This window comes from Camponotus vicinus, unplaced genomic scaffold, assembly GCF_025532165.1.
Source record: "Camponotus vicinus isolate PSW18456_S1 unplaced genomic scaffold, iyCamVici1.0 SCAF_1, whole genome shotgun sequence".
Classification (NCBI taxonomy): domain Eukaryota; kingdom Metazoa; phylum Arthropoda; class Insecta; order Hymenoptera; family Formicidae; genus Camponotus; species Camponotus vicinus.
The window spans coordinates 20,906,277-20,921,142 of NW_028141945.1; the positions used below are offsets into that span (position 1 = coordinate 20,906,277).

Sequence of the window (14,866 nt, forward strand, 5' to 3'; positions counted from 1 at the left end):
CTAAATATTGCTAATTAAATATAAAGAAATGTCGAATAAGGGAGTGAAGATTCAATAAGATTCGTGATAAGTCAACGATTAAATATTAACTTCACAAAATTTAACGATCACCTTCGATATTATAGAATCGCGAGTTAATTATTATGAATTTAATAATTTATTTTTTCAGTTATATTTGTATTTACGAATTTTTTTTCGTATCGGAAAATATTCATAAATAAATTAATAAATTACCGTTGCGAAAACACCGTGTTCTTTTTGCATTCTTTTTCGCATTCTTTTTCGCGTTCTTAGACGAGATTGTCGTTTTAATAAAAGAGTTATCATTGTTCCTTCCGTTAAATAAACTTTAATGAAAATTGCGTGGCTCGTACCGCCGAGGAGTCAAAACGATTTTCATCATGGAGAATTATTTTTCTCCGGTTCTTGTGAGATCCATTCGCGACGTATAGTTCGGTGCCCTGTTAAAAATTGGGAATTTTTATTGTAAGATTGAAGGAACTAATCGCAGGTTTTCCTGGCAATTTCCGAAAGCAATGATTTCGGTAGTAATTCAACGACGATACGCTTCTTTAACGTCGAATTAATTTAAATAATATATATTTAGATGAGAGAAATGTATCTTTTCTTTTCTTCGTTAAAAATGTTCTATCATTATTAGGATTGGTATTATTATTGTCTATATATATAATGCCAGAAAGATTTAATAGTAGATTAAATATGAATATAGCGTTGTGTATAAATTTTAGTTTTTCATGTAATTTCATATTGTAATTAATTTGTATAAATTTTTTGATAAAAATAATTACGAACGAATATATTTTTAATTAATATAATTTGTCTCTTTTGAAAAATTATTTCTAGGTGCTGGGGATATTAACATTAATTTTTAGTTTCTTTTAAGAAACTATTTGCAGGACATCCATCGCCATTTTGAAATATTAGTTTTTAGGTATATACCATTATATATATATGTATAATAAAATACATGCACAAATTCACGTATCCAAAATATTTTTATAATTTTTACTAATGTTATATATTATATATACGCGAAATTATACATGAATGTTATATAAAATGTGCGAATACTTAAAAATTTCGAGACAAATCGAATGGGTACCCCTATATCAGTAAGATATTGATTAAAAGAAAAGAAATTATTAATATAACGTTATAAGAATAAGAATCTAGAGAATTAATCTAGAATTAATTGTTTAAAATTATTTGATTTATTTTATTTTGCACACTGTTCGAATTGAAATTTTTTAAATCTTGCTGATATCGGGTTCGATTCGTCTCGCGCGCGCGAACGATACCCCAAATTATGTGTTCGCATATTTAACACAAACTCCAATAATGCATGTATTTTATTATTTATAAATATAATTGTTCGTAATCACATTTCAATAAAAAAGGTCGTTATATCCATTTAATTTTCAATAAAGAAATATATTTCTTAATAATGGAAGAACATGTTTTCTGATATGCGTATCAATTTCGTGAATTGGAGATAATGACGAGGGATAATTGTCGTTGATTTATTACTGAAATCATTGCTATCGGGAATAGTCCGGAAGATCCAGGATTCGTTCCCTCCTACAGTGAAGTTCTCGACGTTTAATGGATCACTTAACTTTTCTTAGCAGATTGATCTTGCGAAATCTGATATGGACACAAGATGTTAATCGTTCTCCATTTTTAAGATCGCTCCTCTTTTTATCGGATATTACTGATATATCATTCGCGTATCTGCAATTGAATATTTTCAATATTATCGATTTATTTATTCGTCGCGAATTTTAAATCGCGATTTATCTTATAAAAATTCGCAAGTAAATCGGTCGGTGAATTGTATATTCGCAAACATTACAGACCTCAAATGATTGTCGAAATATTTTTGATTTTCTATACTTACGTGATAATAATTATATCGCGCTCGTGTCTATTGAGAGCTTCGATTATTATATTATAAAAATTACGTATTGCGATCAAATATTCCGCATATTATGGACTTATTTATTCGTCGCGTTTTCCCGTGAATTCTAGTCGCGATTTATCTTATAAAGATTCGCAATTGACTCGGACAGTGAGTACTGTATTCGTAAATATTACAGACATCAAATTGTCTGTCCAAATATCTTCGCATTTATGTGATAATTATATCGCGCGCGATTATAATGTATTGAGGCGCTTCGATTATTATATTATAAAAGGTATACATATCACAATCGGATATTCCGAATATTATCGATTTATTTATTCGTCGCATTTTCTCGGGAATTTTAAATCGCGATTTATCTTATAATTTAATCGTTGACTTATACATTGAAGCTTTATTTATCTTTCCACGTCTTTGAATATTGTTTGTAATAGTTCGTGCAAAATGCTGGTGGTGCAAATATTTTCTTCTATAATTTAAGAGACGATCGATAACTTTATTAATGACTGTTTTAAACGTGATTCTTTACATTATTTAAATCTTATTAAACTCTACAATTACATTGATTATTAGAGGGACTTTGAAAATCATTCGTTCTGTTATTTTCTATTATACGTGGCCACAACGCGATTTTTAATTATATTTTAAAGCTTATAGAGCTCATTTCATCTTATTCAGCTAATCATGCGCGAAATAGGATATGTATTTTATTCTCAATCGTGAAATTCGTATAAAGTCGCGTATTAATCGCAAATAAATCGGACAGTGAATTTTATGGTCATAAACAATACGGATCACAAATGTTTGTCAAAATATCTTCGTCTGTCATCATTTGTGTGATAATAATTATATCGCACGCGTGTCTATTGATGGTTTCGATTATCATATTATAAAAATTATGCGTATCTCGCAATCGCGAATATTCCGATTATTGTCGATTTATTTATTCGTCGCGTTTTCTCGCGAATTTTAAATCGCGATTTATTTAGTAATTTAATTGTTGATTTCGAAGTTTATTCTATCTTTTCATTTTGAATATTTCCTTTGATAATCTATACAAAATGCGCCAGTAATGCAAATACTTTCTTTTACAATCGAAGAAACGATCAATAATTTTATTAATGACTCTTTTGATCACGATTATTTACGTTATATAAAACTTATTAAATTCTATTATTGCATATTTATTATTAATAATAAATGTCGCGTAATTAATCTTCGCTGATCAGTCTCGTCTGGACTATGTAAAAATTTTTAGTAAATTTTATATTATACGTATATTTTAAACATTTTCGTATAATAAATTATTCCATGTAATAAATTATTTTGTATTAAATTTCGAATTATATTTTATATTAAATTTGTATTATATTTTGTTATATATTTTGTAATATGTATTTAGCATAAAAATATTATGTTGGTATGAAAATTATAATAAAGATATATAAAAATAATGTTAGCTATATTAAAATGGAACATATGAATCCTTTATATTTTATATAAAGGAAGAGACATAAAATATTTTGCAACATCTATATTTTTTGAGTCTTAATTATAAAAACTTCAGAAGAATCAGTGATTAATTTATGTGCGTGAAGTTGGCACCGCCACTTCATTAAAAAAAAAAATTGTGCTGCATTGTGCTGGGTTGTGCCATATTGTGCCGCAAAAATTAATTATACATTTCGAAAAACAAAGCGTTAAATCACAAAAATCATTTTTTTCGTGAGCACCGCCATTTTGTTTTACTGAGAGAAAAATAATTGTGCTCGAGGGTAGTGAGGCTTTTTTTTGCGTAGCTTTTATACGTCTTGATTAGCACAATTTAGCACAAGTGGAGAAATTGAGCTACCTGGCATGGTTTAAAAGTTATAAGACTATGAAATTTACATACTCAAAGTTGACATTTTTATTTTGACTGTACTGCGAATTATAACGATCTGACGTCGTTTCGCCATTAGGGAAAGTTGTTGTGCTCGACTAGCACAATCTGGCACAAGTATAGAAAATTCGAAAAAATTAAATTTTTTTTTCATCCGCTATCCTTTTCGATTGATCTCTAGCTAACCCTCGAGGGTAGTGAGGCTTTTCTTGCGTAGCTTTTATACGTCTTGATTAGCACAATTCAGCACAAGTGGAGAAATTGAGCTACCTGGCATGGTTTAAAAGTTATAAGACTAAAATTTTACATCTAAAAAATTTACATTTAAATTTTTTTTTCTGAAACGAGAAGAAATACGGTTGTAATGTTTGTGACACAATGTAGCACAAATTTAGCACAACACAGCACAATTATTTTTCTCTCAGTAAGACAAAATGGCGGTGCTCGCGAAAAAAATGATTTTTGTGATTTAATGCTTTGTTTTTCGAAATGTATAATTAATTTTTGCGGCACAATATGGCACAAACCCAGCACAATGCAGCACAATTTTTTTTTTAATGAAATGGCGGTGCCAACTTCACGCACATGATTAATTTGACAAATTCTATACATGTATTAATAGTTAAATTTTTAAATAATTAAAAAAATGATTGATAAATATCAAAGATCAGTTTACTGCTAATTAAGAAGATTTATAGAAATACGATTAAAAATGTTTTTATCCCACAGAACGGTAACGAGTTACTTTTTTTACTCGGTAACGAGTAACGGTAACGAGTTACTTTTAAAAAGTAACTTTCCCATCCCTGCATTTTGGTATCACTATCGCAACGTTACTATTCGAAAAAAACAAAATTAGTATCTATTTCTAAGAATGAAGTGCCTTTTATATGTTTGTTCCGGTGAAACTAAGAGTTGTCTTGTTTTTTTTTTCAGGTTAAATATATAATTTAATGTGTTCAGAAGAAAATAACAATGTGTAAACATAAAAATATTATTTTGGGCATTTTATATTATCTCTTGTTACATCTTTTTAAATCCTTTTTTGAAAGAATTAATATTTTGGAACAATATTTAAGACAACTACAACAATCCGAAATATTAAAGAAATTTGGATTTTTCGAAAAATAACATTAAAAAATAGTTTGTTGCTTTTTCCGTCATATTTTTTTGTTTTATTTTTAATTTATAACTTTGGAACAATGTAAAAGAAATGTCGAACAAGACTAAAACGACTAAAATGAATTCAAAATGAAAAAATGACAACTAATTTCATGTAGGTCCCGTAATCTGCAGTCTTAATTTTTCGTGCGATTTATAAATATTAAATAAAAATGTTATATATATCAAAAAATAAAAAATTGGAAAAATTTTTAAATCTAAATTTGTAAATTGGGAAAATTTGTTGTTCGGTGCAATTCGTCACATAGATCTATACGATCAAAATATTCTGAAAGAAAGAGAGAGGGGAGGGAGGGAGGAAGCAATAATGATGTAGAGAGACATGTAAAGAAAATCTAATGTAATGTGATTAGTATAATCAAGAGCGTTCGTCTTTACCTGCTAGAATGATGGTGGTTATAAATCTTTTTAGTCGAGCTTAATTGTACAAAGGATTTTATAAATTTATAAAGTTAACCGGCTCGAGCCTGCTTCTATACAGACATGATTTTCAGAACTTCATCCTTATTTTCAGATTTAGACCGAGAAACTTGCCAATGATTTCATACTCCTTGATGAAAAAGGAGATAGATAGATATACAGCATAGAAGTTTGCATCAACATTGCTGCAATGTTACAACATTGCACATTGCAGTGTAATGCTGCAGAAATATTGTAGAGATATTATTTTGTAATATTACTTTGGCAATATTGCAGCAACATTTTAACATAACGAAAATGTATAACATGTATTTCTTTACTTGCCGCTACGTGGCGACACCAAACTTAACTAACTCGTATTCGAATTTTCGTCTAAAGTGGATATAAGGTCTACAAAGGACTAATGTAGTAATTATATTTCTTGTCTTGAGTCAGTTTAATTTCTGATAAATTGACTTGATTTATTTAATATTCTGAATTCTAATAAGGGATCTAGATTTTTAACAAATAATTTATTTAATAATCTGGATCCCTCGTTGGGATTCAGAATATTAAACAGATTTTTCTTCACTGAATGGATAAATGAGAAATAGTTCATTTATTGCACGTATTAAAATATTCTGGTGTCGAGGGTATGTAAAATAATTGTATGTATATTATTGAGATAAATATTTAATAAGAAATACTTATAGATAAAAAATTAATTATTAATAAATTTATTAATATAAAACACTAATAGATATTTTTTTAAAGGCGTGAAATTTTTTTAAAGGGAAATGTTTTTTCCTATCTTTCTTAAACATTTTTTTAATATTTTCAAAGTTTATTTATTAAATTTAAAACGGTCTGCATTTGTAGTAAAACACGTTTTAATATTATAAATACAATACACCGTAACATTACTACAATCTTATATTCCTAAAAGCGGACATTTTAACGTTGCTGCAATTCCACAGCAATGGTGCAGCAACATTTTGCAGTGAATTTGCAATGTTGCAATATTGCGGTGAAAGATTGCTGCAATGTGTATGCAATCTTTGTGTGCTGTATGGGTATGCTCGAGTGATTGGACATTCTTCACGATTAAAATCAAGAATGTGTAATAAATATGAATCACACTATCGAATTCTATTTGATTATAACGCGATTTCTATCAGGGAATTTAAATTTGATTTTACAATCGCTACTAACAGTATAAAAAAAAAACGGAAATCGCATTACAATCAAATAAAACTTGAAAATACAATTAATATTTCTTGATTATTTAAATTATTCTTAATTTTTAATCATAAAATGTAAATTGCAGCAATAGCAGAAAATAGCAGCAATATTGCAATGTTGTTAGAATGTTACAACAATATTAATAATATTGCTGCAATATTCTGTGCTGTATGGGTACACGACAGTTCAACACGTGAAATTTAAGACATTTTTAAAGTGATAAAATTTGTCATTTATAAGAACAGTTTTTTTAAACATCTCGTATGACTGAGCGCGAAAAGTATTTTGTTATTATAATATATGTTATTGGACGAAAAATTTCTCAAATATGTACTCACTTTCTTGTCCTGCACGTAAAATCACGAAAGAAGATTCGGATCGTACTTCTTATGCAAACGTTATATCCGATGTTTCAAACAAAATCGCGTATCTTTTCTTTATTTTGTTAATAATAAGTATATTTTTAAAAGAATATTACAAGGATCTTAAGAATAATTGAATTCGAATTAAGGTGATTATAAAGATATTTATTAAGGCTCCCGAGTACTCACGGCGGCCATATTGAAATTGTGACAGTAAGCGAGAAATTACAGCCCAATTTACGTTGCGCCGCATTTGTAAATGAAATGATATTTTAATAAAATTACACTACAGATCGATTCAGCATACTTGAAAAAATGTCCGATTACTAATTCCTTCCCTTGACAATTAAGAAATAGCCGTAAACTAAGTCCGAAACGAAGTCCAGAAACGCGAGAAAACATGCGTTTTGACTACTGTCGAAAAGAGTTTTAAATGTTCCTTCACCTTACACTAGTTATTATCGGACAATTTTACAGGTTTCAGAAATACATTGGACGTCATAGCACTAGCATAAAGCAAATAATCACGAAATACGGCGCAACGTAAATTAAGTTGTCATTTCTCGCTTACGAGGCCATTTTTCACGTCTTGTAGTTCATTGATTGACAGTAGTGAGGCGCTGCATAAGAATTGTAATATGTAGGTAACATGCTGATAACTTTATGGTAATGTTAGGGTTAGGTAGGTATATCTTGCCGTTAGAGTTCAAATTATCAATTCTCTAATAGGTAGATATATGATTGCAATCCGTATGTACTTCAGCAGGATGTCTACTATCCAGTAAGTGAAAAAAATAAATTATATATATATATAATTAATTTATATGTATATAATTTCAGATATATATATATATATATATATATATATATATATATATATAATGGGTATATAATTAGTATAATAATTAATTAATTTATTTATTTATATAATTACATATATATATATATATATATATATATATATATATATTGTTACGTCTGCGGGACGAGGACTTCGATATATATCGAAGACGCGCACTTAAAGAATCAGCCGTCGCGGACCGCGTAAATAATTGAACACTTTTGCGGTATATATATATATATATATATATATATATATATGTATATATGTATATATATGTCCAAATTATAGTTAAAATTATATGTACCCCAGTAAGCAAAATGTTAGCAGGTTGGCAGCAGATTGGCAGCAAATTCGATCAGAATCCCACACCAGAACCGTAGCCATCTGTGTCCGCATTAAGCTTTTGTTTTGGCGACAGAGTCTGTAAAACATAACCTGTCAACAAACTGTCGGCAGAAACCGAGCAGGATCTGTGCGATGCAATTTGATGTTAGATTGCCAGCAGAAACCGAGCAGAATCTGCGCATGCAACCTGATGGCAAATTGACAGCAGAAACTGCACAAGATTTGCGCTTACTTTTATTAATATTATATAAATGCAACAAAATTGATTATTACAAGTGCTAAATAAGAATATTATCGGCAAATTAATTACAATTTTCTTCTAAAATGACATATATGTCATATGTTATATCGTAATATATGTTAATGTAATATATGTTATATCGTAGTTAAATCTCATATAGCAAAGGACTAATTTAATTTAATTAAATTAATAATAAAGTAAATGATAAAAGTAAATGTAACTTGTAAAACTGGAGATGTAATTTATTTAAAATTAAATTCTTGCTTTATGCCTCAAATAGGCAGTACATGAATAATTATTCCAATCAGTTTAATATTCTGAATCTCATCTGCTTGTATCAGATATCAGAAATTAAAGTGATAGAAATTAAAATGATAATTACTATATTCTTAGTCTTTTATTCATATTCGCGACTTTATATACAGGGTGACCCATTTTAACATAGGCAGCCAAATAACTCGAAAAATAAGCAAGATAGAGAAAAATGTTTTAGACAAAAGTTGTATGGTTTCGAGGGGGCCATAAGATGGTATCATTGGTTTGACCTTGAAGTCATTTGAAGGTCACGTGAAGGTCACTTCAATTTTTTTAAATGGAATACCCTATATATTTTTGTACATTCTTGTAGCTTATTTCGAGAGCTTTCCAAAACACTATAATTAAGTACCTTTCCGTTAAGTACTTTTTGAGTTATGATGCTTGAAATAATTTCTTAATTTTACATAAACCGTAAAATATCTTGTAAAATATTCATTTTTCGATTATCTTACCTTAATACTTTTATGTACAAAATAATGAGAGGAATCAATTGGTGTAAAGAAAACACATAGTTGTTTTTAAGAAAAAATATGGAATTGTTAATTGCAAATTACATATTTTTTCTTCGAAACAACTATGTGTTTTCTTTACACCAATTGATTCCTCTCATTATTTTGTACATAAAACTATTAAGGTAAGGTAATCGAAAAATGAATATTTTACAAGATATTTTACGGTTTATGTAAAATTAAGAAATTATTTCAAGCCTCATAACTCAAAAAGTACTTAACGAAAATGTACTTAATTATAGTGTTTTGGAAAGCTCTCGAGATGAGCTACAAGAATGTACAAAAATATATAGGATGTTCCATTTAAAAAAATTGAAGTGACCTTCACGTGACCTTCAAATGACTCTTCAAGGTCAAACCAATGATACCATCTTATGGCCCCCTCGAAACCATACAACTTTTGTCTAAAACATTTTTCTCTATCTTGCTTATTTTTCGAGTTATTTGGCTGCCTAAGTTAAAATGGGTCACCCTGTATATTTCTGACAGAAATTAAATTACGAGAAAGTACAGCTCACGTAGCGGTAAGTGAAGGAACTATCGAATCATGCAAACTCTGTTCCGTTTCTGTCGTCAATCTGCTATCAGAGATTGTGTGCGCAGATCCTGCTCGATTTTTGTTATCAATTTGCAATCAAATTGCGCCTCACAGATCTTGTTAAATTTCTGCTATCAATTTGACGTCAGTTATATCTGCAGGCTTTACTCGATTTCTGTCGATAATTTGACATAAAATTTCATTGCGCAGATCCTGCTCGGTTTCTGCCGACAATCTGTTGTCAAATTGCGTCGCACAGATCCTGTTCAATTTCTGCCATCAATCTGCCGTCAGTTATATCAGCAGGCTCTACTCGATATCTGCCGAGAATTTGATATCAAATTTCATTGCGCAGATCCTGCTCGGTTTCTGCAACCAATCTGTTATCGAATTGTGTTGCGCAGATCTTGCTCGATTTCTGCCACCAATCTGCTATGATAATTTTAAACAAATCCTGTTCAGTTTCTGCTATCAAATTATGTCAGCAGGTTTTGTAACATTTCTGCTGACATTCTGTTATCATTATTTGATATAACAAATTTTTTATACAATCTGCAATCTTACTGTCGACAAAAATTTGTAGCAGAAATTGACAAAATCTGTTTGAACAGACTTTGCTGACTGGGTACGGTAAAATATATTGTACGATGATGGATAATAACAGTCGGATGATAACTAATAAAGTGAGCACATATACATTATGTATTATTGCTTTTCCACGTATAATCGAAAAAAGACCAAAATAATGTTCTTGTCGATCTATAAAATTGTGATTGCTGAACGATATCAGACAAAAATGAACAATCATGTTATTCTTATCTTTTCATCGTGCAGATGATGCATATAAGTATCGATAGCGAAAAAGCAATAAAATGTCAAGTCTAATAGGCGCCCATATTCTATATGTTGTATATTTGCTTACTTTATTAGCTATCATCCTACTGTTATTTTCATCATTGTATAATATTTTACCGTACATATAATTTTAACTATAATTTGGACATATATATATATATATATATATATATATATATATATATATATATATACATATAAATATAAATTTCACAAAAAGTGGGCACCTGTTGGTCTTGTTACATTACTGCTTTTGCCACGAAAGACCAGAAATCGTTTTCAGGCCGTAGCTCAGCCGTAACGCGATATCTTAAAAGAACAAGGATAGTGCGATTGCGCTATCCTTTTCTATCTTAAGCCTACGGCACACGGTACAATTTTTCGTACTGGATTTGATAAGATTTAGTAAAATATTAGAAATGCTGCATTCTAATTGGTGCATTTTTAGTATTTTACTAAATCTTATCAAATCCAGTACGAAAAATCATACCGTGTGCCGTCGGCTTTACATGCGTCATGATAAGTCGTTGCATATAGTTCTTATTCCTACCGCAGTGCTTTTATTCTTATGTCGCCACTGTCAATTCAGAGTTTCACGGCGAGTACTCGGGAGCCTTAATAAAATTATTAAAAGAGATACGAAAAATTAATGCATTCATTTAATTTTAATCTTCAAAATATATTACTACAGAATATTTATAAATTTATTTATAAAATACAAAAATAGAAGCATTTCATAGTTTATTCAACAGCTTATTTACATTACTGAATTAACGTTTAATTGTCACAGTGCAAAAGTAACATCTTATAAAATAAAATGTTTTTTACTTAACTTTTCTACCTTTTACATAAACAGATACTATATTATGATCATTCCCCGAATATATAAATCTTTGAAGATTTTCCTCGAGTGTGTACTCTCTGAAGTTATCCAACAAGTTGTTTTCTGCGTTCAAATCTATGACGAGAGCATCAAACTCTTTGCCTGGCACTAGATTACCGACTTTGTCCCCAATTGAAAGGGCTAAGCACAGTCAATATACACTTATTGTTAGTTAGATTGAAAATTATAGTATATATTGTTATATAAAAAGACATATTTTACACAATAATTATCATTTCTAATATATGTAATACTCGAACTTTACCTTTAGCACCTCCTAATGTTGCCATAAAGAAGACATCTTTGTAATCAAACGGTGCATTATTATGTCCCGTTAGAGATAGAGAATTTGATACATGTAAAACCGATCTCATTTCATCCAAGATACTGTAACTTGATCCACCAGAAACATCTGAGAGGAGACACATTCATTAATAACGTTATAATGGACATTATGTCGATTAGTTATTACATTGAATTTTATATAAAAAAAATGTCATTATTAATAACATTTTTGCAAGATAAAATATTTGCAGTACCTGTTCCGAGACCGATGTCAATATTATTAGCTTTTAGTCTCCGCACATCGCAAAGACCGCTTTTCAGATTTATATTCGAAGACGGACAGTGAATTATAGCTGTTCCTCGTTTCGCAAGCGTGTAAAGTTCGCTATCCTCAAGATAGATTCCGTGTGCTAATATTGTCTGTAAAAAAATGTTATAAATATACACTATAAACATACATTTAATTGAAATATCTCTATGTATGAGAATAATATGTGTAATATCGATTCTTTCACCATGTATTTAACATATTGACGAAACAAAGTTCAATCTTACCTTGTTGGTAAGAAGACCAGCGGTTTCATAAACAGCTGTGCATGTAGTTTCTCCAAATTTTTCTTTTATTCTTTTTAACTGGTCTTCAGTTTCAGCAATGTGACTCTACAGAGAATGAAAAACAAGTTGAATTGATAATGTGTGATGAATATTAGACAAGTGTAATATACCTGTATATGTAAATCTTTTTCTTTAGCAATCTTTGCCAGCTCTTGCATTAATTCCATGTCGCACTTCAATGCAAATCTTGGTGTGATAATTGGTCTCACAAGGGGATTCTACAAGTAGTTTGAGTAGTATAACATCTTTTGTTTACATGATTATATATCAATGTGAAATTTTCTATCTATATATATATAAAGAAAACTAGAAAACTATTATCTCATCACAATGTGCAGAAAATAAGATATAAATTTGTATTTACTCCTATTCGTTCGACAGCTTTTATGAAAGTCTTAGTAGTCTCAATTGATTTTTTCGTGGTTTCGTAATATCCATCATCCCGTGGAGTGTTCATGTTTACTTTTCCGACAAAAGCCCGTTGACCAAACTGTGAACAGTTCTGTGCGAGAATCGCAGATGCTTCGGTATAAAGAGATGCAAAATAACATGCTGTTGTTGTACCAGTTTGTAAAGTTCGTTTCTGCAATAATGATTAAAATAATAATGAAGAGATAAGGATATTTTAAGTAAAATACAATTATTATTTTATAATAATATACTTTATACATTATTTAAAGTATTATTTAACATATTATAGTATTATTTTATATTATTTACATACGATTATTATTTTATATATTATTTTATATATTAATTATAGTATTATTTTATATTACTGTATATAACTATTATTCTTAGATAAAATGTTTCAAGATTTGTTTTACATACCACAATTATTTCAAACACTTTTTCTGCAAGTTCTTGATCAGTATACTGCCTCTCCAATGGAAAAGTATAGGTTTCCAGCCAATCTAAGAGAGTCTTATCGAAACCTAATCCAAGATTCGGAAACTGCACTGCATGAGTATGGCAATCGATAAATCCAGGTACTATAAATTGTCCCGGTGATAAATTATTAACTTCATCTGCGTGAAAATTATCTATCTTCTGTTGATCTGGATTTTCCGTAACATCAATAATCTGAATATTGTATAATACAAATGTTAATAAAGATATTGTTACTGTTTTATATTTTATCTATATTAGATGAGTTACTAACAAAACAAAAAAATAGTAAAAGTAATATATGGAATACATTCAATACCTTGCCATCCTCGACAAATATCGCAACGATCTCCTGAAAAGTCACTTCTTCCTTTTCATCTGCATGAATCATAGAACCGGTAAAAACTTGTCGAACCATTGTGCAGTATTGCTTTAATATGTACAATTACCACTGGAACAATATAATGAAACATGTACACTGCCTTTTTCAAGCTTTAAAATATTTTTAAAAAATGTTTCTTCTCTATATCTCTATATTATCTCTTAATCTAGTACAACTATCATAAAATTAGCTTTTCATAAGAAGACTAAAAATAACGCATTTTTTCTTATATTATCATCGTTACTCATTATTATGTACTTTATTATAATAATAAAAAAAAAATAATTGTGCAAATAATTTTACTTGTATATAAAGGAACATACATACATATGTGTAATATATTTTAAATGCAAGTAAAAATTCTCATTATCCTCAAATATAATATTAAATACAATATCACTTCTCTCACAAAGTACTCAATTATAAAGTGCTTCGATCTCTTAATAACAACAATAATTTAACGAGATATTTATGATATGTTATCACAGCATGTGACTATTGTAACAGAGATTATTGACGATATAGAAAACGACAATGTTGCAAAACAGTTGATTTAATCTGGAAAAACCATGCATTTGATTATATTCAATATCTGATACATATATCGTGATTATGTATTTTTTTCGACCGTACGGGATCTATACGACACATCTTCGGTGCGATCCGCGACTTCCACCGAAATATAATCGCGATAATTACAAGATTATTGAACGCGAGATACGGAGAATTGCACCACACAAAAATACGCAAATAACTGGATATTAATTAAAGATAGAGACGGAAATTAAGATGGTATATTTAATGGTAAAGAGGATTCGGTCAGAAATTGATCTCACGAATTTTAATTGAAGCTAATATTAATTGACAATTAAATACATAAATATCAACTGATTTTTAAAAAATTAAAAAAAATATAAATTCGATTATTAATTGTGTTCGATGATAAATACAGAAACCAGGAATTACATATAGAATTTTCGACCTCATCAACGAGGGACATACTTTGCGTGCGGCTTGTCGATGTTGCTCCAGTAACCGCGTCAGTCCAAGACGACGGAGAGCTTAGTGAGAATAATAAAACCGCGAATGGTAGTGGCTACTTGCTTGGAACACTTCACTCTCAATTCAATGTGTACCATTTCCAATGGCGACAA

The 14,866-nt window shown here is 29.5% G+C and overlaps 1 protein-coding gene and 1 long non-coding RNA gene across 3 annotated transcripts; both read right to left on the bottom strand.

Moving 5' to 3' along the window:
* Window positions 1-209: 209 nt before the first annotated feature.
* LOC145959206 (uncharacterized) lies at window positions 210-7,086 on the bottom strand. Its single transcript, XR_014434938.1, has 3 exons — window positions 6,986-7,086; window positions 1,638-1,752; window positions 210-461 (listed from the first exon to the last, which is right to left on the bottom strand). It is a non-coding gene; the product is annotated as an uncharacterized LOC145959206 (long non-coding RNA).
* Window positions 7,087-11,383: 4,297 nt separating this feature from the next.
* LOC145959467 (guanine deaminase-like) lies at window positions 11,384-14,866 on the bottom strand. Of its 2 annotated transcripts, XM_083078321.1 has the most exons (10): window positions 14,715-14,866; window positions 14,040-14,270; window positions 13,650-13,781; window positions 13,274-13,525; window positions 12,807-13,025; window positions 12,553-12,660; window positions 12,383-12,487; window positions 12,082-12,247; window positions 11,808-11,954; window positions 11,384-11,683 (listed from the first exon to the last, which is right to left on the bottom strand). In XM_083078321.1, exons 3-10 carry the CDS (start codon window positions 13,746-13,748, stop codon window positions 11,484-11,486), a joined length of 1,296 nt encoding a protein of 431 aa, XP_082934447.1. In that variant the 5' UTR covers window positions 13,749-13,781; window positions 14,040-14,270; window positions 14,715-14,866; the 3' UTR covers window positions 11,384-11,483. The 2 variants fall into 2 exon arrangements, with proteins under 2 accessions (XP_082934447.1, XP_082934446.1); XM_083078320.1 differs by lacking the exon at window positions 14,040-14,270.

What these genes read in the sequence shown, in the direction of transcription:
- LOC145959467 (XM_083078320.1), bottom strand. Translation starts at nt 13,748, where the DNA reads ATGGTTCGACAAGTTTTTACCGGTTCTATGATTCATGCAGATGAAAAG. An exon ending in AAGTGTTTGAAATAATTGTG is followed by an intron (nt 13,026 to 13,273) that starts GTATGTAAAACA and finishes TCATTATTGCAG; the next exon opens with AAACGAACTTTACAAACTGG. An exon ending in AAAAAGATTTACATATACAG is followed by an intron (nt 12,488 to 12,552) that starts GTATATTACACT and finishes CATTCTCTGTAG; the next exon opens with AGTCACATTGCTGAAACTGA.